Below are 26,753 nucleotides of genomic sequence, written 5' to 3'. Positions count from 1 at the left end.
TTCTTGGATGAAGCAGGGAGGACAAAGGAAGAGTGGAGACTTGCCTGAGGATTATGTTAACTCGACAAAATGAGAGAGAGAAACTAAAGATAAGGACAAAAAGGATAATGCTAAGGAAACCCTAGGGGCACTTTAAATGGGCACAGTGACTCACACTTTAAAAAGGGCCCCGAATGCTAGCTGTGCTTTTTAACTTCTGTCCAGAAAAATAAATAAATAAATAAGTAAGTAAATAAATAAATAAATGAACTTCTGAACGAAAGGAATGCACTTTACTTGTAAAATCATTACATCAGTAGACTCACCCTCGGGGCTTATGATAAAATAATCATCGTCAAGCAAAAATAAAAAAATGTATTGATAGCTGGGGTAGGGGGAAGACCTTAATTGTCTAGATGCTGTTCAGGAACACCTGTAAGGTCGGGTTCAGAGACTTGAGGGGTGTGGCTCATGTCTCTACACCAAGCCCTAGGCAGTAAGTTGAATCCTTCCTCTGGATTTTTTTTTCCTCCAATTTTTTTTTTTTTTTGAGGAATAGTTTCACAAAATGCCCCACAAAAGGCGTGCTTCTGAGGTCAGATAAAGTCTGGGACGTGCTGTGCTCTCTACTTCTGTTACAGAGTCACAGAACTCTCTGGAAGTCCCACAGTGAGGTTTGCTCACCTTGGCTTAATTTAGCCTCCCTGAAAATGGTTTGGCGAAGGAATCCCAGGTATTTGGGCTTTACACCATGTCGCAGCCTGCAAACCATGATGGTGTTCTGTAAGGTGTCCCGAATCCCTCAGGGAGCCCTACGGTTTTGTATGAGAAAAGTCTGTGGTTTTAGGATGTTGAAGGATTCAGGAGTGAGTAGCATGATGTCCGCAACTTAATTACAAATGATTCAGCCAAAAACATATACATGTGTAGTATATGTGTAGGTATGTATATGTGCACACACACACACACACACACACACACACAGACACACGGAGAAGGAGTGAGCTGAAAACATGGCAAAATGTCCACAACTGGTGAATGACAGCAAAGGATATAATTTCTAATACTTTTGAAGTATTTCTCTAGTTTTGAAATTTTATTCTGTAACAAGAGGGGAACGTTATAAACACCATCACAAGCTGTACTGGTTATTTTAGGGAGCGAAGGGGTCGCCATGTGGAGAGTTGATTAAGCAAGAGAAAGGATTTTTACGAGCCAGACAGAAGTGAAAGGGGAAGGATTCACGTCGTTGACTGGAGACAGGGACACGGCTGGAGAAAAGCTTTCCAGGGCATTCTTCACACCTCCTTGCCATTCCTTGAGAAGTTGTGGTTCCATCTTCCAAAGTCTGTGCCTCAGACCCTCAGTCAGGCCAATGGGAACATTGCCCAGAAAAACACATGGTGGTGTTGCTTGTTCTTACTCCTGTCCTGTGCACTGCAGACCTCGGTGTGACACAGAGAAGTCTGCCAACTTTAAATAGCGTGATGCAGCCAGACTAGCGATGAAGCCACCCTGAAAAGGGGATCTCAGGATTTACCTGAAAGCCCCAACTTCTGGACCACGTAAAACCAACAGCTTGAAATTTGCCGTAGCCAGGGCTGGCCTGACCTTGATCTTCCTGGGACTGACTATTAATCCCCAGCTCGCAGCTGGCTCAGGGAAGCACGTGTAATAGATTGCACGTCACCTTATATGCTTCCAGGGCACAGACGTGGGCACGCAGTATTTTCTGACTAACTTCTCAAGGACTTTGGTGAAGGTTGCAGCACAGAAAGCTGGAAGAGTTACGTCCCCAGTCTTCGGTTGCCGGTTGCCCCTGCCTTTATCATTTGCTGAAACAATATTGCAAACGTTGCTGTTGCCCTGAGGGAGAAGGAAGAGCCATTTAGTTTCATGGATGCATCATTTACTATTGCAAAGCTGTTGCTAATATGCTCTTTCAGACAATGCTAGTGTCTTTGCCAACCTGGCTCCCCTTCCTAAGCTCCTTCTCCCATTCCTGTTCCTCCTCCTCCTTTTTTCTCATTGTTTAACCTTTACAGTAGGTTATAAAAATTGTAAAATTGGATGTGTTCATATTTCTGTTGAAGGTTTTAGCAATAAGGGCTCCTACCTCCCTCGCTAAGCTCTTCTTGGAACACAGTGAAACCGTCAGACAGAAATGGCCTTCTGATGTTCTGTCAGTTACTATGGTATTTCTATAACTTTACGGTCCTACCCATTGCATGTATTGAACTGCATAAACCTCATGAATCTATCTTATGTAATTATTATAGTTGCTAATAACAATGCGATACCTACAGACTTGAGTATCTTGTACGTTAAGGCACTAAGCTACAAAGAAGCGTCAAAAAAACAATATCTTACCAATACAAACATATACTTTACCTTCCCTTCACACTGGAGGCTAAATATTAGGCTACATATTAATTTCCGGAGAGTAATATTTATAAAACATATTGCTAATAAATGTTAACATAATACAGTTTGACATTTTTATTGTGCTTTACATGTTACAAAGTGTTGTCACTTACAATATCGGTAAAGATGACTGAACAAATGACAATTCAATATGTCTACAGATGTTGTTTTATAAACAAGTAAAAATAAATGGGGTTGCATAAGACTTAGGATCTCTTTTTGTTTCTCATTATTCTTGTACTAATTGTTTTTAATAAACCATATGCACTTGGGAGGCTGAAGGTTTTTTCTCATAATGATAAAAATATTCTTTATTATTTCTAGATGATCTTGATGATAATAGTAAAATTTTAAACAAAGTTTTTATGCCACTACATTTTATGTAATTCCTATGCAACAAGAAGTAAGGTATAAAGGTTCAAACAACTATTTAATGTTATAAATTTTAAAAAGACAGTTATTTTACTAGCAAATGCTTCTAAATAAAGTGAGTTCTTTGCAGAAATGGCATCGTGACACTATTTGGAAAGGTTCCCCTAACGGACAGAATAGCACTACGTGTGTATGGTAACATTTGAGAGAAGTGATCAGAGATGTTTAGTTATTGATTTTTTTTTTTTTTTTTTTTTTTTTTGTCCAGCTTTTACTCTTGTGTTATTTGAAAGGCATTTGTCAAGGTAGATCCAGACAGAAGTGTGAAACACAAGGCGCCCATTTCTGCACACTGCGGCCGGGTTCCGTTAAGCCCCTCAGGACTCTTGTCTTACTTTATGTGTGCCTGTGCATTGGAAAGTCTTCCCTGGAAACCCAGGAAGCTGTGATCAGGCCACTCACATCATGAGAAATGGGCTGGCGTGTCCCTGTAGATAAGATTTTAAGAGGAAAAAATCTAGAGCCCTTCAAAACTGTGTAAGAAGCATGAACTAGAATTCAGGAGCAGTGGTCTTTAAATTTCCAATAGTCCCTATATTTCCTGTGCTTTTAGAAAACCTCACCGGCACAGAATGCATCTAACTTCCCCGCGTGGCAAATACTCTTGGCTGGCTCTCTTGGCAGCAGGTTGCTAACTTTGCTGAGTAAGTCACAGGGCTGTTGGCAGGAAGAAGAAAAGATTTTCACTCTTTTGAGCATAAAACTAGATTTTCTAAATTAAATTGTTGCATCCTCGTTGGAATATTTATCCCGCTAATGTTTCAAAATGCTCCCGAGGAGTTCGTTTAAAAATTTGTCTCAATTTGGATTCAACGCTGATTGGCTACTTCCTCTGCTTTTTTTTTCCTACCCCCCCCCCCCCCCAGCAGGTAGACCGCCTTACAACAGCTTTTACGTTTATTGCAAAGGCCCCTGCCAAAGAATACAGCCAGGAAAACTCAGGGTGCGGTGTGGTACCTGCCGACAGGCGACGCTCACCTTGGCCCAGGTAAGGAGCTACAGCATTGGCAGAAACTGCCCAGAAACATGAGTGTGTGTTTCTGGAGATGGCTTTCAGGGTTTTGAATCCAATAAGACCCATGGCTCAAGAAAAGAGACATTCTTCTATGCGGTCGTGATGGTTAATGGTATCTGAAGTTTCATTTAAAAACATTACTCTGTCAAACTTGAGGTAGTGCCGAGCCGTTGTTTCCCTATCTTTAATCCAGGCCTACTGAGAGGAAGTACAGAGACACTTTTATAGCGAAAAGGTGTCGGGCTTTGGCGGGGGAGTCTTTTAGAAGAGGCCAGGAACTGGAAATGTTTCATGTCTTGTTCCGTACGACAGTAACATGGTTGTGTACGTGTGTCAAAATCCACTGGATGGTTCGCTGAAAACAGGTGCACTCGGGGCCGCTAAACCTAAGTTATGCCTCACGGAAGAAGCAGAAAGGGAACTCGTGGATCGACAACCGTGTGCACACGGGTTGGGCCAGCCGCCACCTGCCGTGGCCTCCACTAGTGTGGCACAGCTCACTGGCTAAGAAGGATTTTACATTTTTAGGTGGCCAGGAAATATCAAGAGAATGCTGTGTGGCCCACGGACGTTATATGAACTTTAATCTCCGACCTCCATGATACAATTGTACCTGAAGGCCACTCATTTCCTTACGTGTTGTCTGTGCCGCTTCTGTGCCCACAGTGGGGTTGAGCGGTTACCGCACAGACTCGTTGCCCTGCAGAGCCTGGCGTATCTATCTCTGGCCCCCTAGAGAAAACCCTGATATAAAACGTGTGCACAGCTAGGCCATGGCTCCCCCGTGATGGTTGTGTAGGATTTGGCCAAAGTTGATGCGGATGTGAATGTGCGCGGGCACAGAGGGCATTCTGGTTGGTGCAGCTATGGGGGCTCAGCCAAGGAGGCATTAAAAAGGTCAAAGGTTTTCAGGCAACCAGGGCTGAAGTGGGGACAAGTACTTCCTGACCACAGTGCCCCCCCGCCACCCATGGCTACCACATTTAGATTTTATTCCACAGGCAATGGGGAGCCAAGGCAAAATGTTAAAAATAAAGGTGATTTATAAAATGACGTTTTAGAACCCTTTATTAGTCGTGTAATGGTTTGTCATTGGCACTGGTGTTGGTGACAGATTGAAGGCAAAGAGGCTTAATTAATAGGCTCCTCATATGGTTGGTGGGCAGTTCAGGGTGGTGGCCCATGGCATGGGTCTAACGGAGCAGCATGGTAGAAAATGAAGGATATACCCAGCAAAGGAGAAATCATGGATCCCTGCCTCAGGCCTGGGGAAGACGGTGGCATCACTCAAAGGTACAGTACAGTATTTCATCATCATACAACCTGTCAGCTCCACAGGGGAATCCTGTGAACTCCACTTAGGAAGACAAACCCTAAGTTTGTTCTGACTCTCTGGACTGGACCGTTTTCTGGGGGCATCACTAGGCAGCGCTTCTGTTTGTGAAATGGGTTCTCTTAAATACCACAGAAGTTTCTCTTCCACCAGAATCTCTCCTCTGCCACTAGCCTTTTCCAGTGCATTAAGTAGCCTCTTCTTTTTTTGATCTATGCTTCAGTCTTGATTGCCTCTGATGGTGGATGTGACCTAAATATACCAACTTCCAATTGTTCTTAGTAAAAACAGCAATAACAAATTATTATTGAAATCCATGCTTCATTATTTTCCTGCATTATGTAATTGAATTATTTCATAACACTCTTAAGTACCGTCAGTGACCTTATTTTAGATGCGAGAAATCTGAAGCTTGAAGAGATTAAGGAAACAAGAGTTTATGAGACCAGGGGCTTGAACCGGGCTGTGTGATCTAAACTAGTAAACTCTACAGTCTCCCCGTTTTTACTGCACAGATATATTCACACTAAATGTCATGTGCTCAGATATCCCCAGTGATCAGACAGGTGATTTAAGAATGGGTGAGAAGTGGGCATCTGGGGTGGTGAGGACCACGGTGGCTGAAGAGGCCAAGAAGCCACTCCCGCCACTTGTTAAGAAGTGATTGGTTTAATGGGGGCAATCTTTTAATTAAGAGAAACTGTAAATGGGGATTTTTATGTGAAATTTCTCATATTAAAAATAGGCTCCATGGGGGGGAAAATCGAAAACAAAAAGAAAAACAGCCTGCGGTGTCTGTGTAAATGCATGAACCAAAGGTGTATCGTATGGGTTAAATGGTACATTAACGTTGGGTGTGTAGAGGGCCTGGTGAGCGGTAAGCACTTATTTAGAGGGAGTGATTGTTGAGAGGCAGTATGGTGGGATCCTGAGAAGATGAGTCTGCAGGCTCTTTGTACTCCATGGGTTAGAATTCATATTTCATTATTTCCCATTTACGTCAACATAAGTGGGGACATCTGTCCACTGGGATAATGGTATCTACTTCTTATTTCTTGGGAAGATTAATTAATCTATGAAGAGTATTTAGAACAGTAGCTGGAACATAAATAATTAGAAATCTTAAATGCTTTCTTATTGTTACTTTTTTACTATTATACTTAACACACACACACATACACACCCCCCCACACACACACACTTCTATGTAATTCACCGTGAAATCAATCCATATTTTGGCTAACTCCTTTCAAAGAAATGAAAGCATCCCCTTCCCACCCTGCTCATCAAGAAGCTCTGTGTATTTCCCTCACCCGCTCACCTGGACCAGCATGTCCTTGGAGGGATGATCTCATGCACCCATGGGTTCTGCCCCATCTCAGATGCCCACTCCCATGGCCACCCCAGACTTTGTCAGTGCCTAGAACTGCTCCACATTTGATTATTAAATTCAGACTTTTATTCTCCCTACGTTGTTTTTACTCTGTACATTGTTAACCCCTCTCTTAAATTTTTCTAGAGCTGTCTCGTGCCTTTTCTTCATTTCCTCCCCTGACAGGCTCAAACTTCAACCCCATTATTACAGATAACATTAAGTTTCTGTTCCACATTTTATGCAATTGTCCAGTTGTCTATATTCCTAGTGTCCCTAAGCCTCTTGTATCAGATAACTTGTCAGTTGGCATCCCTGGTGAATTTCAGCCCTCCGCACAGTATCTTGCCCATGGTGGGGCACAAAGCTGGCAATGGTAACTGAATGGCACCTATATTTGAACTTTTACACATTGACAAGATAGACCCATGTACTTTAGAAATTCTGTGTGACATTTTGTAATCATAGTAATTATGATTGTTTTGCTACCATTTATTGATTTCCTTCATTACATTTATATTCTGGTACTTCTTTTTTTTCTAATTCTCATGACAGAACTGCACTGTAAATATTATTGTCTACTGTTTTTAATAAGGAGACTCCATGAAGTTAAGTTATGAGCCCAAAGTTAAACAATTAACAAATGTTGATGCCAGGGATGAAAAGTCTTCTGTGTGTCTATAAAGCCTTTTCTAGGATAGATTGCTCACTATACAAATCTGGTAATCAATGTCCTATTACCCAACTGCTTCCCTGTACTTAAAATACCATTCAAAAAAAAAAAACAAAAAAAACTACTTAAAGATTTAGGAAAAATGGAAAAGATTTAAAGATTACTTATTTAATCTAAAACGTTAGTATTGTTACTAGCTGTAACATGCCTGGAACCCAGTAAATGAGGACTTTGATTTTTTGTTAATAACAAAAATCCACACTCAGTGGTACCTTCAGAAGATATCTCTGGAGCAGCTGAGTAGTCACACTAGTCTGCAAGTTAAGTCTTGGCAGTGGGTGGGGCAGGTGCTGAACTTTGTGGAGAGGAAGCATTTCTATGAAGAGAATAGGCAACTCTTAGGTTACATTTTTTTCGAACATTATCCAGATCTACAACTTACAGAATTTTCTGTAGTCGAGAGAAAAAACAAAAAGGAAAGGACTTTGTGTGGCTGACGATTTACAGTAGAACAGGGGGTGGTTTATCTGAGCTCTTGCAAGGAACTTGTTATATGCAAGGAGAAAAACCAGAACCTACTTAGCCACCTGGGTTATATTTTGTAACATAATTTTATTTTTTCTGGTCTGGAAAAAAAATGAGTCTACAATAGGCCCTTTGCCTTTCATGGGTCTTAATAGTAATCTCCTAATTAATTTTTGTTGTTGTGGGGGACTTACTCCTAATGCCAACATTTCCTCGACACTATTTAAATTTTGCATGCAAGATAATGAGCTGCCTCTCATACCTAATGCTCTAAGGTTTAAGTGTTTACATGTTTCATATTTAATACGATGCTCTTAATGAGTTGGCAAGGAAGATAGGACGGCCATTTCTGCTGTGATGTTAAGAATGGGAAACTGATGTCTGAAGTTTGGGCCTGACCTTGAGGGTAAATTGAAAATCAGCTGGGACGCCAGGTTTTCTTCTGTCTTTAAATCAAATTACCTTCTTTATTTCATGGTGACCTTGGCCAGGGTTTCCACTAACCAAAATATCCTTGAGAAACGTGAATGCTCACTGGAAAATAGTGAATAGCGGCTGATTTGAACAAAAAACATGGCAGGCCTCCAATTTTCATTTGCCTTTGCAAAGACAGTCCACTTAGGTCCACCCAGAAATGACACAGGGCTGAGCTCAGAAGTAAGGTTGCTTTGTACTTTCATGTATGCTTCTGACTGTGTTCTTGAACAATAAAATGGGTAACCTAAAATTACCTGTGTCATTGTTTCCCTCATTGGTGTGAAAAATCAAATGATGACTAAGTCAAAGCCTCAGAGACTTTCTTCTTTTTTTATTTAATACAAAAAATAAATGTGGACAGAAAAAGTAAGGTTTTCCAAGGTATGTAGAGAATACATGCTTTTAGAAATAACTAGAAATTAAAGAAGGAGTTTATACTGGAAAAAGAAGCAGCACCGAGAGGCTTAAAGATGCTTGTCTTCTTCTCTCCCCATGGGTGCCGCTACCAAACTCAAGGTTAGAGGGTCCGCAGCCGTGGTCCTTCCAGTCCATCTTATTGTTAGACTGCGAGTTTGGTGGTGGGGAGAGAGCCCTCTGGCAGGGGAGCAAGGTCTGCAGTCAGGCATGCCTCTTAGCTGCTGTCAAAGATTTCCCAGGACCGATTCATAAGAACACAAGAGGCTATGTGACTAATTAAAACATGTGCCCGGGGTTGACGAAGTTTAGTTAGAACATGATGCTGATGACGAGGAGGGAGTCCCCAGGGGTCACGCTGAGAGGGCAAATCCTCCTCAGCCCTGTGGGCTTCTGCTCCCTGAGACCTAACAGTGCCGTCTCCTGCATTCCGGGTCCCTTTCTGCCACCACAGTCCGGCCATCGCCCACATTCCGAGTGGACTCAGCCTCCTGAGGAAGACAGAGCTTCCGGGACAGGGAAAAATGGACTCGTTTCTCTCCCAGGACACAGGCTTAAAGTACAGTAAAAGTATTTGTGAGTAAAACAGTTGATTGAGTAACAATAACCGGACGCTAGGACAGACGTGGAAGTGAGGGAGAGAGCACACCGCACGGCGCAGTCTGTCTGAAAACACTGGACTCGGGGCTGTCTGGGAGCAGAGAGCCAGAGACAAAGGCTTCCTGCACTCCTTTTCCCGTCAGATGTTCTAGATTCGAATTCTGCTGCTTAGTAGCTGCCGGGCGTTGGGCAAGTTACTTAAATTCTTGGTCTCGGTTTTCTTGTCGTAAAATTGGAAGTAAAATTGTTCATCAAAGTTACCGCGGGTTCAATGATTCCATTCTTTAAAGTACGAAGCATAGTGAAAACAAATATAAATAAAGTACTGAGCACAGTGGCACATAATTCACGTTCAGAAACTGTTGCTCTTACGGTCATTTGTTCAGGTGACGAGTTTTCTGCCAAAAAAGCATCAGAGCAACTGTGGAACTCTCCTTGTACCCCGATACCTGCAGGGCTCTTGAGTTGTGATCAAGGTTACACCCTGTTCATCTCTCCAGCACAAACTCTAGGTAGCCCGAGTTACCTACCATCAGCATCTTTTTGTTTGCGACTCGGTTTGTTAGTTTTCCAGTGAATCAGAAGCCAGGAGACCAGTGCAGCCAAGAGCTGCAGAGAATCCCCCCCCCCCACCACCACCCCACAATCACTATAATTACTTTATCTCAAAAAGAACTTTATCTTTGCCACTCTAATGAGATAGTCTGCCACGGAATAGCATTAAAGCTAAAAGGTTTCTGATGAGGAATGGGGTAATAAATAGAGTAAGATGTAAACCGCCTGGCGTGATGGATTTTATTTAAAATTGGTTTATAGATTAGAAACAATTTATGTGAGGATATTTATTAAGAAATATTGTCTAAATGTATAATCATTCCTGAGCTTAATATTTGTTGCAGATTAATTGTTAGTAAGGAGTCCACTTCTTCTCTTCATATCAAAAGCTATATAATAAAGCCTTGGACTATATCTAAGCTTGTTTAGAAATAAGTATGTGTAATCCCACTTTTTACTTATTCAATTCTTAGGCATTTCTGAGTCATTGCAAATTATTTTGTTATCTAAATATTTTTAAAAAATTGTAAAGCCCATTTTGGATGTCCAAAATGTGTAACCTGGCCCTGAAGTCTGTTTTGATTTGTGTTATGATGTTAAACCTGCAAAGAAGCTAGTTTTTGTGGTGGATCGATCTCACATCAGGGATTTAGGATAGAGAGGGAGCAGAAGACAGGTCTTGCCTCTGTAGGTGCTGGTGCACCCGTCCGTTCCCTTCTGCCCCTGTCAGTTCTGCCCACGAGATTTTTCTTGGCCGTAGGGACTCTCCTTCCTCCATCTTTCTGAAGCCCACCTTCTTTGTGTTATATTCTCTTCGGTCCCACTGTGGACCCCGGCCCCCTCTCAGCCACACACTCTTGACGTCCTCACACTGGTCAAGTATCCCGTCAAGAGTAACTGACAAAAGATTCAGAGATTAGAAGATTTTTCCTCTTTTTCTCTTTTACCAAAACCAGTATCTGGAAAAGAGCCAGTCTCAGGTAAAAACAAGCAAATAATAATCATAACTCAAACTGCAAAGTAGTATCAGAAAGAATTTTAAGTTTTAATGATTTCTTTTATATTAAAGCATGATTTGGGGTAGTTTACACATATATCAAACACTGCAAAGTCTAAATGTGAAATGATCTACTTAAATTGGGTTGATCCAGACCATTTCAGGATATCATTGTCAGCCAATATAAATGATTTAAAATTGTAAGTAAATGCTGCTAGTGTCATTTTCCTAAAACTCATAGTAGTTTTGGATAACTCATGCCTAGAGTACAGACTTAAAAATACTCTGCCCCATCAACCTCTATCTCCGCTGACTACAGATTAATTTGCTAGCCTCTTTTACTGATTTTACCAAATTTACTAATTTACCGAAAAAACTATCAGGGATAATATCATTCTGGAACATTCTTCTGGAATTTTTATTTATATGGTGATTGCATTACTCATTTGATTATTATAAATATATTCAATGATATATTTTCTGAGCAGATTTTAAGAAATGCTCGGTTTATTGAAAGCTAAAGATCACAGGTGAATTCATCCTATGAAAGTTTTCTTCTTGACTGTATTTCTGAATATATTCCTATGAATATAATCAAACCTCTGACATTTTATGTAGGAACTTTTGGGTTATACAAGATTTCTTTCTGATATTTATTTTAGTTATTTTTTCCAGATTTTTTTCCTACCATTTTCTCTACTAAGTATTTATCAATTTACCAAAAACTTCTTTTAAGCAATTATAAAGTCTGTAGCATCTTATATAGAATCGGATTGTTGTAATGGCTTTCAAAGACATCTCAAGTCTCAGCTGAACAATTTTATCTTCCTAAGAGCATTTGAAATGTTATATTTGTTTAAACACTAGATATTTTCTGCTGCAGCTAGAGGCCATCGAGACAGATAGAAGGAAAGAGGACATTGAACACACAGCACTCTGGGAGCAGGGGAGGGATCTGAAGAGCTCAGAGCCCCGAAGACCGGGGGACACAGTTTATAAATAATCCAGTAAATTATTATATTAGCTAAGTCAACTTTTTTGCGTACTTGGTAAGTCAACTTCTGGTGGATCAACTTTCAGCTGACTTCCCTAGGAGCCCCTCCTACAAATGGCCACAGAACGTACACACATAGAACACCGTAGTTTTATTTGTTTAAAGATAATACATTTTCAGAAAAGCTCTGGGTCATTTTAAAGGTTCTGGATCATTTTAAAGATTTCTCCAATGTTGTAGCTGGGGTTCTGGTGGGAGAGGAGCCATAGGCAAGAGAAGAGGAAGGTGGAGGGAACAGAACGGCCTCTTGGACTTGCCTTGAGCCTCCTGGTTTAGAGGAGAATGACAGCAGAGAGTCGTTTTCCATCAGAGTCTGGAGGAGAACCTGGGCAAAAGTCAGAGTTAGGCACACTCAGAGTTGTGGAAAAAGGAGCCCAACATCGCTCGGAGAACCAGGGGGATCCCAGACGGGACTAACAGGATTAGCACACAAACATGCAGGTGTTCAACTACATTTCATTTCAGACAAACAAGGAAGTCTTTGTTGGTGTACTTACTTAGTATAAATACCTTACCTGGAACATACCTACACTAAATAGTTTCTATCTGAAACTCAAATAGTCAGCTCTACTTCACCTGGCAACACCACTTCTGGGATCATGTCTTCCCTCTTGGCCAGGACATCGGTGTAACAGTCACTGGCACTGACACCAATGAGGGAGCCCTCAGTGGGCTTTTGGTCAAGCTGCATAGGTAAGCAGGTGCTGGAGCAGGAGGTGAACAGCAAGACTGACAAACACAGTGTGTGGAGAAGAGCCACAGGGGGCAGTCTAGAAACAACAGGATCCCTGAGGAGTAATCCCAGCATCCTTGTGTGAGAGTATTCAGCCAGCAGCCACCTAAGCCACACGCAGACCTTTGCTAGATTCAAGTGTTCGTTTCTGGAGATAAATAAATGAAAAATAAATAGAAAGAGAACTATTTATTGGAACTACACAGAATATTTTGGCAAAATCACAACTTTAATGTATTTATAAAACATAAAGAAAAGATAAGGATTTTCACAGAAAGTTTTCAGTATACTTTATTCTCTCATTTAAAGCTGCAGTTGGTCCCCCTTCGGCTCAGGTCATGATCTCACAGTTCCTGAGTTCGAGCCCCGCATTGGGCTCTGTGCTGCCAGCTCAGAGCCTGGAGCGTGCTTTGGATTCTGTGTCTCCCTCTCTCTGTCCCTTCCCCGCTCATGCTCTGTCTCTCTCTGTCTCTCAAAAATGAAAACAATGTTAAAAAAAATTTAAAACTGAAGTTGAATGTATCATATTTTAAAATTGTGTTGTTTTGTTTATTGGTTTACAGTGCTGTCCACCAGCATTGATAGAATGAACATTCACCTAACACAGGCTTAACCCATGAGGATATCAGTGTTGTTCTGAGCACCGACTGGGTTGTTTGTACCTTTACTATGCACTGTCCATGGCACAGCACTGGGCATCATGGCATCAGGTCTGCAGGGAGTGCAGGATGATAGGGAACAGCCTGCACATCTTGTTTATTCTAAAAAGGAAATAGTAACTTTGAAAATATTTTTAACGTTTATCGTTTTTGAGAGACAGAGAGAGCAGGGAAGGGGCAGAGAGAGGGAGACACAGAATCGGAAGCAGGCTCCAGGCTCCGAGCTGTCAACACAGAGCCCTCAACACAGAGCCCGACGTGGGGCTCGAACTCACGAACCGCAAGATCATGACCTGAGCCTAAGTCAGACACTCAACCGACTGAGCCACCTAGGTGCCCCAGAATTAGTAAGTTTTGGAAGCCTGCTTGAACGATTCTCCTTACATCTCATTGTTTTAACTTGGTCATATGGCCACTGGTAATTACAAAGGAAGCTTGAAAAACAAGTATTTTCCAAAGGTGAATAGGATATCCCTGATTGGCTTAGACCAATCTAATGTATCCACTGAGTTGAGTCCATTGCTTCTCCCGTCAAAATTGACATTCTATTAATAAGGAGAGAGAATGAAATGGACATTTGGCGGGCAGTTACTAATGGCTGCCATATTTGTAAATGAATAATTACTTTAGATAACGTTCATGAACTCATCAGTTTCATTATTGAGTCTACATTATATACTCTGTTTGTATCACCATAGCTACACTGGGAATTTGGTCAGTCTTGAACTTCTTTTTGTGTGTGAAATGCCACTGTTGTTGCAACAGTTGTTTCTATGCATAAGTGTGGTTCCCTGGTTGTCTACAGAATGATATTGATAGATTATCCATTTGACCACTTAGAAGCTTTATCTAGAATTGGGTAAAGAAAAAAATGGATATTTATGGCAGTGGGTTGATTTATTTGTTCTTTGCTTAAGAAGTGAATAGTCCAAAAACCTCCCTGGGGAAAGACAACTAGAATTTAGTGGCCCTCTCTTACTCCATACTAATAAAATGTGGAGGGTGGAAGAGGCACATTGAATGACACTATTACAGAATTAGGCGAGCCGGTAGAGATCAGGACTGTAGTCGTTTTACAGAAGCATCGATACTTATGTATGCGTGCCATCTTCCATCTGGAAATATCAAGCTACCTGGATAAACGCATCAGGGAAGCCAGATGAGAAATGGAGAGGGTAACTGACTTTACATGGGTCCACTGTGAGAAAGAAGCCAAACTGATAATTAAATCTGAGAACCCAAGTTCAGATTCTTATTCAAGGTACCCATATTGAGTGCATTCATTGTCTGACTAGAACTGAGGGAACCTAGAGCCTTGTTCTGCAGATTTTTCCTGGAAAAAAAAAAAAAAGTCAAATTTACTAGACTACATTTCTTAAATGGGGCATGGAAATCCAGAGACTGAATAAAAATCAAACATGGATGTTTTCCTTTAGTGAGGAGGCAATATATGAGTGCTAGTGTTCTTGGAACATAGCAAGCTGTGGACATTAAGGGAGCTTTAATTGGATGGTGGCTGCTTTCTGAGGGGCTAGTTAGGTCCACTGGTTTGTTGGAGGGCATACTGCTAATAAAGCTAGGAGCCGGGGTGCCTGGGTGGCTCAGTCGGTTAAGCAGCCGACTTCGGCTCAGGTCATGATCTCGCGGTCTGTGAGTTCGAGCCCCGCGTCGGGCTCTGTGCTGACAGCTCAGAGCCTGGAGCCTGTTTCAGATTCTGTGTCTCGCTCTCTCTGACCCTCCCCTGTTCATGCTCTGTCTCTCTCTGTCTCAAAATAAATAAATGTTAAAAAAATTTCAAAAAAATAATAGAGCTAGGAACCATGGTGTGAGCCTTGCAAGAGCCACTTGCCTTTCTGAATATGAGTATAACCCTACAATTACTTGTTAAGATGATTAAACTAGGGATTCTCCCAGCTAGTTTCAGAGAATTACATTTCTGTCAGGTGTCACGATGACCCTGAATTTTATGTCTTTTATATCTTCAGTTGCACATTGGGAATTTCGTATTCATTGAGAAAGCCATACTAATTAGCATACACTGACCTACTGCTTAGGAAATGACCTGCAATTAAAATGATCAGATATGGCCATCATGTAAAGCTGGCAGCACCATCTCATGGACAAATGGAACTTTCCTCACCATAATGTGTTAAAAGTAAATGAAAAATCATGTTTCTCTTTCTTACTGAATAAAATATCCTATTTAAAGTAGTTAAGGTAGAGAGTCAGTGAAAACAAATGTCATATAATCTGTAAGTTGTGTCATGTTGCCATAAGGCTAAGATTTCAGCTTTTCATAAATATATATAGGAAAGGTGATTCTGTTTACATATGTAGATAGGTACATGTATACATCTAAATGTATCTCTATATATATCCATATATATCCATATATACATCTATCTATGTATATACATATATACACATACATATATACATGTATACATCTGTATCAGATCTATATACATCTATATGCGTATCTATCAATATCTCTACAAAATAAATGGATCGTGTCCAAAAAATGAAGGACTCTGTGACTTGGGTATCCCTCTACACTAGTCCACTACTAGACTCAGTGCCTTGAGTCAAAGACTAAACCTTTTCCATCTTTGTGCTTTATTTTGTTAAGTTTATTTTATTATTACTATTTTTAATGTTCATTTATTTTTGAGAGACACAGAGACAGCATGAGCAGGGGAGGGGCAGAGAGAGAGGGAGACACAGAATCCGAAGCAGGTTCCAGGCTCCGAGCCATCAGCACAGAGCCTGATGCAGGCCCCAAACCAATTAACCGTGAGATCATGACCTGAGCCAAAGTCGGACTCTTAACGGACTGAGCCACCGGGTGCCCCTCCATCTTTGGGCTTTAGAATAGTTCTGGATGTAGTGGAGATGATTAGATGTGTTTTTTTGGAGTAAATGAATAATTGAACTGAGGGCATCATGGTTATTCTATGCCTTGGCCTACCCATAATCTTACGATAGAAATGGAGCATGTAGTCATGCAATCTACATTCCCTCCTGATACAAAAATTGCTCTTACAACATATGCTTAGCAGTTGTCACTTGTCTTCTGCTTCAGCAGAAGCATTTAGCAATGGAGGAACGGAGGAACAGAGGAATTGTTGCTTTCCAAGTTAACTGTTGTCATTGTACAGAACTTTAATTGATGAAGAGTTATTGCCCTGAAATCTGTCTTACCCATAACTTATAGTTCTGATCTGTGAAAATAGAACAAAATGCAAGGAATCTTCCATTAGGCTGGTCTTCATATGTTTAAAGCAGCTAAAATTATTTACTTCCTGTGTTTCCTTTTGCTACTAAACTTATGACTTTCAAATGTAAGAAAGTCTGAAAGTATCACCTTGCCTCAAAGAAATTCATTTTTCTGTGAATAGCTTCAGGTCAGGAAAGGTATGGCAAGCATGTGAGAGAAAGATCGTTGTTGGGGGTGCCTGGCTGGCTCAGTTGGTTGAGCATCTGACTCTTGATTTCAGCTCAGGTCATGATCCCAGGTTATGGGATCGAGCCTCATGTTGGGCTCTGTTTTGAGCATGGAGCCTGCTTAAGATATTCTCTCTCTCTCTCTCTCTCTCTCTCTCTCTCTCTCTCTCTCTCTCCCCCTCCCTGTGTCCCCCTCCCCCGCTTGCGCTTTCTCTGAAGGAAAGAAGAAAGAAAGAAGGAAGGAAGGAAGGAAGGAAGGAAGGAAGGAAGGAGAAAAAGAAAGAAAGAAAGAAAGAAAGAAAGAAAGAAAGAAAGAAAGAAAGAAAGAAAGAAAGAAAGAAAGAAAGAAAGAAAAGGGAAGAAAGAAAGAAAAGGGACAAAAGGAGGAAAGGGTCATTGTTAGATAGGGATGCACTGGGAGGCAGGGCCAGCAAATGACCACTTGAACTTGGATAAGGCTTGTGTGGACAGACTGGGGTTGATCCAGAGCATTCTTGGACAGAAGTCTGAATTGCAGAAAGGTAAAAAGGTAACATACATATGTGCCTTCTTTGTGGAATAGTGATGGTATGAAAGTTGAGGAACCAAGAAGTGTGGTTAGAAATGACAATTCAGAGAGTTGTGTTTTCAGGAGCTGAGAATACAGGATTGTATGTGATGGGGTTTGTGGAGCCACGTGCACCTTGATGCCTGGTAGTGACTCTTATAAGGCAGCTCCAGGAAGTTCCAGCACAAAAACTGCACAATCTGCCAGGCTGTTTCTGAGCATCGGTGGTTCCTTTCGCTTGGAATGCCTTTATGTCTTTCACTAAAGGCACTGCTCTAGTGTTCTAGTGGGTGGCAGTTTCTACCAGGGCCAAATGGATAACTCAGTTTCAAATACAGTTTCAGTGCAGTACGTAAGTGTCCAGTCTAATGAAAAATAGTCAAGCAACCAAGTAAAAGGCTTTCCCATACCCCTGTCAGGGCCTGTGTTAGACTGAGCACTTGCTGGAGAAACTGGGGGTGTGGGGCCTCCTTCTTTCTCCCCAACTTGGGCTTCCAGCCCCGCTCTACCATTGTGCCCTATGCAGTTTCTGATGTCTCAGCGTCGAAGCCGGATGAGACAACTAAGTAAAATCAAGAGGGAAAGTTCTTACCTGACCTGATAACAGCCGTCCTTGGGATACCTGTACTGTCAGGAGCTGGAAACTGTGAAATGCAGACTCTATGTCATGGCTTCTGTACCATGAGGAATTCTAGCCTCCCCTGCAGTGATGTGCTGACACATATCCTCCAGTCATGGCCCTACCTCAGCTCCTGGATTCTCACCACTTCTTGCCCAGATTTTCTCTGTTGGAAACTCCTCAGCTTTCCAGGAAGAAGGTAGGATGGCATTTATGGATCTCTTTCTCATTTTCCAAGGAAACTACTCAGACATGTTTGGTCTTAACGAAATCTGGGATCACAAGCAGAGCCCAACATGACCTCACCAATCTAAGGGATTTATCCAGTGGAGCTCAGCCCCCAACTGGCTGCTTCCTACTGACTCCACAAGGGCCTTATGAAGCTCTCTGAGTTACTCCAGTGAAACCCTTCTTTTCTAATTTAAGATGAAGAGAGGTATTCCATTATGTTGGGATGTTGACATAATGCAGTTTTCAACAAAGAAATCATCTTCACAAATTATCACTACCCAGTCCCTAATGAACCAACTTTTGCACACACATTGTTGGTGAGAGATTCCAGTAAATGTGTTGTGTGTTGGACAGGGGGTAAATGGAAACTTTGCACATTCCATTCAGTTTTTCTGTGAGCCCAAGACCGCTCTAAACTGATAATTTTTAAAATTCTGTCCTTGGATTTTAGATTTATAAATTTGCATATGGAATCCGTACCTCTCTTGGTTTATAATCTCTCTTGTAGCTGTGCTGAATACAATACAATGTTCCATTATAATGCAATGTTCTGTTATGTATTATTCTGAATAATATAATGTCCTATTACATAAGTTGACTCTGTAGAGACTGTAACCATTTAGAAAGTATTTCCATGTATGTTGCCTTGATTCATATGGCAACTACATAAATTGGGAAAGGTAGGCATCCCTTTTGCTATTTATAGCTGAGAAAACTCCACGAGGTTCGAAGAGAATGAGAGAATTACCAAGGAAACAGCATGAGGTGGGGTTCTAATTTGAACCCACGTGGTCTGAAAACAATCTCAAGATCTTCTGGTTCTACTACATTCCTCCCCTCTTAGCAGAGAGCTAAATATCTTTGGTTGGTACATCATTATTTTGACATCACTTGCTCATACACTCCCTGAGGCATTCAAAATATTTAAGTGTGCGTGATCACTGCCATCCTTTACTTCTGAGATGTTCTTGTATTTTCTTTGATTTATATTTTGGAGGCACCATCTTTGTGGAGGCCACAGATGCCGCTGACACGTTCTTTGCTAAATGTCATGTTATAGATGTTGCAGCCATCTATTAAGTCCCATCTCATGGTCTCAAGATAATAAGAACTGAAACTTAGCTGAAATGTGGGCTCTTCATACCACAGAGCTGCTGTCATTTAGACTAAGCTGTTACCCACTAGTCTTTCCTGGAGAGAAAAGGATTTTCAAATCGTTTATAACGAAGGGCACAGTGAACAATGGAATTTGACACTTTTAACCTGAAATCCTGCCCTTCCTAGTGTTTTCTTAGGCAACATGACTAAGAAATGACTCTTCAGAAGAACCTAAATTACTTTCGTTTTAATTTGGAACAGTATGTTCACGTGATGAATTTCAGTGTCCTTTGTTCGGAAAGCTGCGATTTTAAAGAGAGATGAATAGGAGGGTAAGGCGGTGGAAACATTAGCTTTTATATTTGATTCTGGTCTACCATTTGCTGGGGAAAAAAACATTGCATATTTACCTGTTGCAGCTTGAAGTTTAGTGAATATTTGCTTGCAGATGGCTATGTATTATATTGAACTTGGGAAATTCCAATGAGTTTAGAAAAAAAATCCATAATATTGGCAAATGTGCTGTGGTATATAATTTAGGTGAAATATGTACTGAATAACATCACAAATCTAGGGAAACATCAATTTTTAAGTTTGGAAAGGCTGCGCTCAATACAAATTGCATAGCAATGTCAATTTTGCCGTATTAGAGGAGGCTTTATTTAGGTTTGCCAAAACAGAAGACCAAGGTGGACAGGAGTATCGTTTTGTTTTGTTTTGTTAAGATTACAGTTTTATGTATAAGAGTTTTGAGATGAATGTCTCATTTAGGAGACTGAAATTGGTACTGTTAGAAAGTGAAGAAAATTGGTTTGCTCTCTGTCTCTCGAAGGCCTACAGGCAAGTGCATCTCAGTGCTCCCCATTCTGTTCCAAACAGGCACATGACTGATATTGAAAGCCCATGGGAAATGTGCATCTGTAATTTCACTGGGGGATCAGGATGGAAGGAAAAGCAGAGAAGGGGGGCAAGCTCGAAGAAGGAACTTTTGGAAACGCAGCCAAGAGAAAGAGATGACAGTGTGTGTTCTTCACCTTCTTACCTGATAAATCAGAGCATTTCTGTCATCGCAGAATTCCATCAGGTGGCACTAGTTTAGGGAATTCTGGTTAGGTCAGTAAGAAGCACCTGTTTGGATTTTTTTTAAATTCAAGTGCATTTTCCTAAAATTTAGAAGAAAGAGGAGAGAGAGAGAGAGAGGAAAAACAAAGAAGAGAATGCAGTGGCTACTTGGCTGTTGCTGACATGGGGGCTGGTGGGGTCAGAGGAAGTCAAACTAGAGGGATTTAAACCTTAGGAACATCTTACGGTCAGTGAGCCAGAGGCCTAGAAATGCAATGAGGCCTGCCTTGATCACAGCCGGTAGTGACAAATGTGTGGCTAGGACCAAGGTCGCTTGCTTCATGGTTTTGTTTGGTCACCATGTTGAATTTCTTCCCATGTGTAGACTTTGGCATGTGAACATATGGAACCAGAAATCTCTGGTTGTTCTAAGACAGCAAGGCTTACAGTCTCTCCTATCCCATGCTGAGGCAGGAAAGGAAGTTGATTTCTTTCAGAGGGCAACCCACTTCACGTGCAGTCATCTCCAGGGTTCAGGGACATCCCGGATGGTTTGGCAAGGACACTGGGTCAGAAGATTATCTGGCCACTTGAGCTAACTGCAGGCCTGTGAGGGTTAGGTGTCCATAGGAACTATATCTCAGGCCACTGTTGGCTCTAGACCAGGTTCTTTGGTAGAAAACCCCCAAAGTCACACCTTTCTTCTTAGGATCCTATTACTTCTCTGTCTCCTTACATTTTTCCCATCTGGAGAGTGGCCACCTTCCTCATGTGTCTAATTCCCAATGTGAGAAAATACCATTCTCCCCATGTTTAGAAGCCAAATGTAGTGCTGTTGCTAGGCAGGAAATCTGATCTACTGGAGACCACACAGTTGTAGAAAATACAATTTTGTCAATGAAACAAAGATGTATATTAACCCCGTACTCGTGCATTTATAGAAATCCTTTTTTATAATAATTTTTTCAAATCAGCAGAAAAGTGACAATAATAACTTGTCAGATATGTTATAAACGTTGGCAGAAATGACCGAATAATAGTGGGCTTTGGCAGTTGGTGAAAAGCAGTTTTCACGGGCCCTTCCTTTGAGTGTTTGAAACAATGCAGCAATTACTCAATTGTCAATTAAATTTCAGGCACAAACAAAAACATTTTAAAATACATGTTATTGAAGTTCTCATTCAGGAACAATGGCTGAGATTCACCATGATCAAAGCAGTAACATTGTGTGGGATCCTGTAAGAGGGGTCTGAGCAGTTTTCCTCTCTGAAGGCTCCCAGTAGCGCTGAGAGACCAGTCACATCAGAGAAGCCGCAGAAGCAGAGCAGGGAGGGTCCTCCACGGACAGACTTCCTCGCAGCTGCCCTGGGAGGAGGCGGCTGGGACCCTTACGCCTCACACGTCAAGAGGCCGGGGGGGGGGGGGGGGGGCGACATCGGAGATCTCAAAGAGCCATGGCCTCTTAGCATCTCCCGCAGATGATGACCTCTCTCGGCGGGCAGGGATGTGGAGAAGTTTAGTGAGTAGATCTAGGGGAACAAGAAGAAGATGTCTGGCACATGTGTGCACTACAGACTACGGATTTAATTAGACAGCGATTCCAAACCATAGCAGATACAAAGTGGCTCCCTAGGGCTGTCGTGGAGACTTCGCTTTGGCCCATGGTTGTATACAGAGCCTGCCAGGTTTGAGAACATGGTCCACGCCTTGCTGGCTGGAGGGAGGGGCTGGTGAAGCCCTCCCGACAGAAGAAGCATCTCAAGCAGTGGCTGGGAGCAAGAAAGGCATGTGTGTTACAGAAGCTAAGAGAGGGGCTGCAGGGAAGGGTGGGTAGGAGAAAGAGATAGAATGGTGATACAAGTGCGGGTTTGAAATAGAAATTATGAAGGTGGCAGAGATGGTTTGGGAAACCAGATTGATGCCATTCATTAAAGACTGGAACACTGAGAAATCAATACATTTGGGTATTGACTATGGTTTCTCAACCCTTGCATTTCAGCTGCCTTTCGGACATCCAGGTGGAGAGGCAAAGTAAGGAGTTGGATAGTCAGATCTGGTGCCTTCTTTGGTATGTGGCCCAGCATTCACTCTTACTTTTTTGCAATGTTTATTTATTTCTGAGACAGAGAGAGACAGAGCACGAGTGGGGGAGGGGCAGAGAGAGAGAGGGAGACACAGAATGTGGAGCAGGCTCCAGGCTCCGAGCTGTCAGCCCAGGGTCCGACAGAGGGCTGGAACTCATGGATCGCGAGACCATGACTTGAGCCAAAGTCGGACGCTCAACCGACGGAGCCACCCAGGCGCCCCACAGCATGCACTCTTATAAGCCTTAAATACACATTTTAGTGAGGAAAGAGAAAGTCCTCTGACACTGCTTGCAGATGCTTGCTAGAATGCCACTGTGAACCCCTGGCAGCTGACTGAAGGGTCATGACTTCCCGTGCCATCTTTCCAACGCAGGTGTTACATTTGGCTCAGGCTTGGGGGCCAGAATGCCATCTTCACTTACGAGGATGTGTTTCCCAGATGACCCTTCACTCTCGCGGGTAGACCTCTGCAAAATTGACCCCTCCAGTGCTCTAGACAGGCTCCGTCAGCCTGACTGAAACTACGGCACGTGCCGCTTCTCCTCAGGCTGAGAGCCCTGCTACGTATAAAATAACATTTCAGTTCTATTGTAGAAGTTTCTGTTGGACACCTCCCATTAAGTTGACTCCCATTCTAACTGTAAGTGAAAATGGAATCATGATGTTAAGCATCATCTTTGAACTCCATGTTTAATGGCTGCAGTTTAGCGTATCGGCAGCGAGCAGAGAGAGTACTGGTATACCACAAGCATAGCAAATAACAACACTGCCCACCATGCTTCTCCAAGGTGGAGGCTGGTGGATGCAGCGTACATTTACAAAGCTAACTTATTTTGTATATAATTCCTTCCTCCTACACCCATTATTTGTGAGATTTGGGGGAAATAAGAGGAGGTAAGCCGGGAACTCAGACTACTGATACTCTGGGTATGCATATTCTGGGATTAATGTCTCACTACTATCTGACTCGTTGCCAAAGTAAAAATTTATTTTCTGTTTTTGGTAGCAGTGTCACCAAATGTCTTTCCCTAGATGGGTGATATTTGGCAAGACCCTTAACCATTTTGAACCTCTTTTCTCACCTTTAAAACGAAGGCCTTTGGCTACATTATTTTAGCTTCTCTTGTATGTCATGTGTCTGTGTGCCTCTCTTCTGGGCTGGGATAGTTGGAGGTTGACAAATAATGCTGGAATAAGCACTAAAATGCACATAAGGCAGTTTGGTCTGGGCCTGATACTGATTGATCAGTGATTCTTGGTTTCCTCCCCTCCTCTTCCCATGTTTCTCTTAGACTTAGTATTAGCATTAGCATTGGCATTAGTATTAAGTATTTTGTTTCTCAGGTGTATCAGATTGGCTTCTGTGGTTCGTTCACAACACACTGTCAACATTGGTCCAAGCTTGACCCTCTACTGAGTTATTTTTCTTCTTTTTCCTTCTTTTTCTTCTTTTTTCCATTTTATGCGTAATTTCCCTTGCTCTATTTAATTCAAGAAACACTTACAACCTGTTATGTGTGAAAACATATTGTCTGTGGTAGAGCCGCGCATGATTCATAGATGACGTGACCATTATACTCACCAACTCACCTGGAGCTCTTGCTCCACTCACTATGAAACATCCACTTGTTAGGATTTATGAGAATTATTCTTTAGTTTCAGTATCAGAAATAGCAATAAAGCAAGTAAACTGTTTTTGTGTTTTATGAAGCTAATCTCATTTTTCCCTCTGCTCTACTTGCTTGAAGGCTCAGACACAAATGAGCACCCTACCCCTAGCACACATATAAAACTTAGCAACTTGACCTGGGATAGGAATATCACCACTAGCTCTTATCAGAAATGTTCCTCTTCTCTGTCCCTCAGTCAGCTTCCCGCCCCTATAGACAGCTTCACTTAAGTGTGTTGTTATAGGCTATTTTATACTTCTTCTTGAATCAAACAGGATCTAAATAAATAAACATACTTCCAGATGGTTGAAGGGATTAATTTGTTAAAATTTATATTTTCATCTGAGAACAAGGCCTATCCAGTCTAAGCTAGAATTAATTTACTTTTGATTTACCAAGTTACCTAATGTCCTCATTGTTCTCTGCCTCCTCTGCTTTTGTTTTTTAAAAAAGTTAACATTTATTTATTTTTGAGAGAGAGAGACAGAGAGTGAGTGAGGGAGGGTCAGAGAGAGAGGGAGACACAGAATCCGAAGCAGGTGCCAGGCTCTGAGCTGTCAGCACAGAGCCCGATGTGGGGCTCGAACCCACAAAGCGCAAGATCATGACCTGAGACTAAGTTGGACTCTCAGCCCACTGAGCCACCCAGGCTCCTCTAGTCTCCTCTGCTTTTGTTAAGGACAGTGTGCACTCCCTATGGATTTCATGTATGTGGGATGAATTAATGAATTGACTCAATGCAATATGGGAGAGGGAAGGAGTCTAGTATCTTTAGTTGCATAAATCACTTGCTTTTGTACCCCGTAAAGCTACCATAAAGTTAGTTAGGTTGTAAATATGTTGGTTAAGTTGGTTTCCTGCTATGAGTTTTTGAAAACTAGTTGATCAGAATAAGTGAAGAAGATCACATATCATTCGGCCAATATGGGGAAGAAGAAAAGAAGAAAAAGGAGGACAGAACATTCATTTCGGACTGTCAGATTATTGTAGTGCACAGCTTTTTTTCTTAGGCCTATTTTGGGGCTGATTATTCTATTTGGCAAGATTTCAACAAAGTTCGTGGAATAAGGGACTATATGTTTATAGTTTTCAAGACTTCCAATAGCCTTTCAACAAAGTGAAAATATTTATTTTGGGAGAACATGATGATCATAGTAACAATCTTTTTCTCCTTGTCACTTTCTCAGTACAGCTCCAAATTCACAGAGAATCACAATAGAGAAAAATCACTTCAAATATGCCTCTGCAATGAATTTCACATGTACCACAAAGGCTTCCAGCTGCGGCATCCAATATACATTTCTAGGAAATAGGCTTTGCTAAACACACACGCACACACACGCACACACACACACACACACACACACACAGAGTAATATGACAAAGAAAACTGTCTCTTTATTGAAATTATCCTGCCAAAGCAAAGGGAGGGGAGCAAGAAATGAATGCAAATCCTTCAGTCCCACTAGTTTGGGGATTTATCTATTTACTACTTTGACATCGTTTACAGTGTTCAAGAACTCTGAAGGAGAATGAGCTCTCTCCTTCACACACACATCAAATGAGTAAATTGAGTCAATGGCCACCCTAGAGATGAGCCAGATGGGAAATAATGATAGACTTTGGCATATGATACTCCCCTTGGTTGCTATTTACATACAGTAAGAGGCATAAATCTTAAGTGTACAGCATCATGACATTTTTACTTATACACTGGTATAATTCCCATCTACACTGAGTTTTAGACATTTTCCAGAAAGTTCCCTTGTGCCCCCTCCTACTTAATTACCACACCCCCTAAGATATACCCTTTTGACTTCTATCACCAAGATTGTTTTTGTCTGACAAGAACACTTCTACAGTGTGATGGAGGGGATGATCCTTGGGCTGGAGTTCAAGGAAATGCAGCAGCCACAGGTCAGGAGAGCCACCAGCCCAAACTGGTGTCCAAAGCCAGGTGGAAAGCTGGGGCCCATCTGTCACTGCACAGATATACATGGTGGGCATGCCGGGGGACTCCTGAGGTGGATATGGCATAGTTTAGGCTGAAGACTAAAGATCAAAAAATCCACTGGCCTGGGTTGCTAAGAAGTCTGGCCAACAGAGAACATAGGTTCAGATGCGGAATATATGGCATCCGGTCAGGCACCCCTGAACTGAAGGCCCCAGTTTTCAAAATGCTCTTAAGACCGAAGAGGAAGAGATTATGCATCTTCATGAAGCCAGACCCCCAGATAAAATGCTTCTCACCAGTCAGAGCCTCAGCCTCTGACCAGGTAAAGAAGCCTGAGTGGCTACTCATCTCTTGTCTCATAAAACTGATTACTGAAGGATTATGTGGGTCATTTTGAACACACAGCCATATCTGCACACGATACTTCGGCAGAACGTGACATTATTCTCCTAGTTCTGAACAGTCACTGCAATTTTTAAGTGAGCAGGTTGATAATAGAACCTGAAGGATTTTAGGTATCTCCAACTTCAAGGGAGGGCGCTCAGCTGTGCCTGCTAGGCCCAGAGGAACCATCAGCCAAGGCTGGAGGCTGACCAGAAATTTGGCCTGGCTGACTCGGGGGTTCTCCAAAATCCGGTCTAAGATTGTTGAGCAGTCCCAGGCTCACAGGGGCAATTATTTTAAGGGGTAGGCCAGTTCTGTTCCTTTGCACAGAATCAACCATGCCAGGAGAGGCTCATCTGCTAAAACTGGTTTATCAGAAATAGAATTATTTTTGTGAAATTCCTCTCTGTGGCCA

General features: G+C 41.9%; 1 protein-coding gene across 3 annotated transcripts in view; it reads left to right on the top strand.

The window, feature by feature from the left end:
* The window catches only part of PRKN (parkin RBR E3 ubiquitin protein ligase), a 1,357,610-nt gene that overhangs the window by 496,813 nt on the left and 834,044 nt on the right, over positions 1–26,753 (top strand). For 2 of the 3 annotated variants that reach the window (XM_086708283.1, XM_086708285.1), the window contains one exon: positions 3,702–3,823. In XM_086708283.1, the coding sequence (XP_086564409.1) occupies positions 3,702–3,823 (122 nt within the window). The remainder of the gene's footprint in view (positions 1–3,701; positions 3,824–26,753) is intronic. The other variant, XM_086708284.1, reaches the window with a different exon arrangement.

Source organism: Puma concolor, chromosome B2, assembly GCF_028749965.1.
Source record: "Puma concolor isolate L17-30 chromosome B2, mPumCon1.1.hap2, whole genome shotgun sequence".
NCBI lineage: Eukaryota > Metazoa > Chordata > Mammalia > Carnivora > Felidae > Puma > Puma concolor.
The sequence above is the reverse complement of the archived record's forward strand: the minus strand, read 5'-3'. Positions and strand labels throughout refer to the sequence as shown.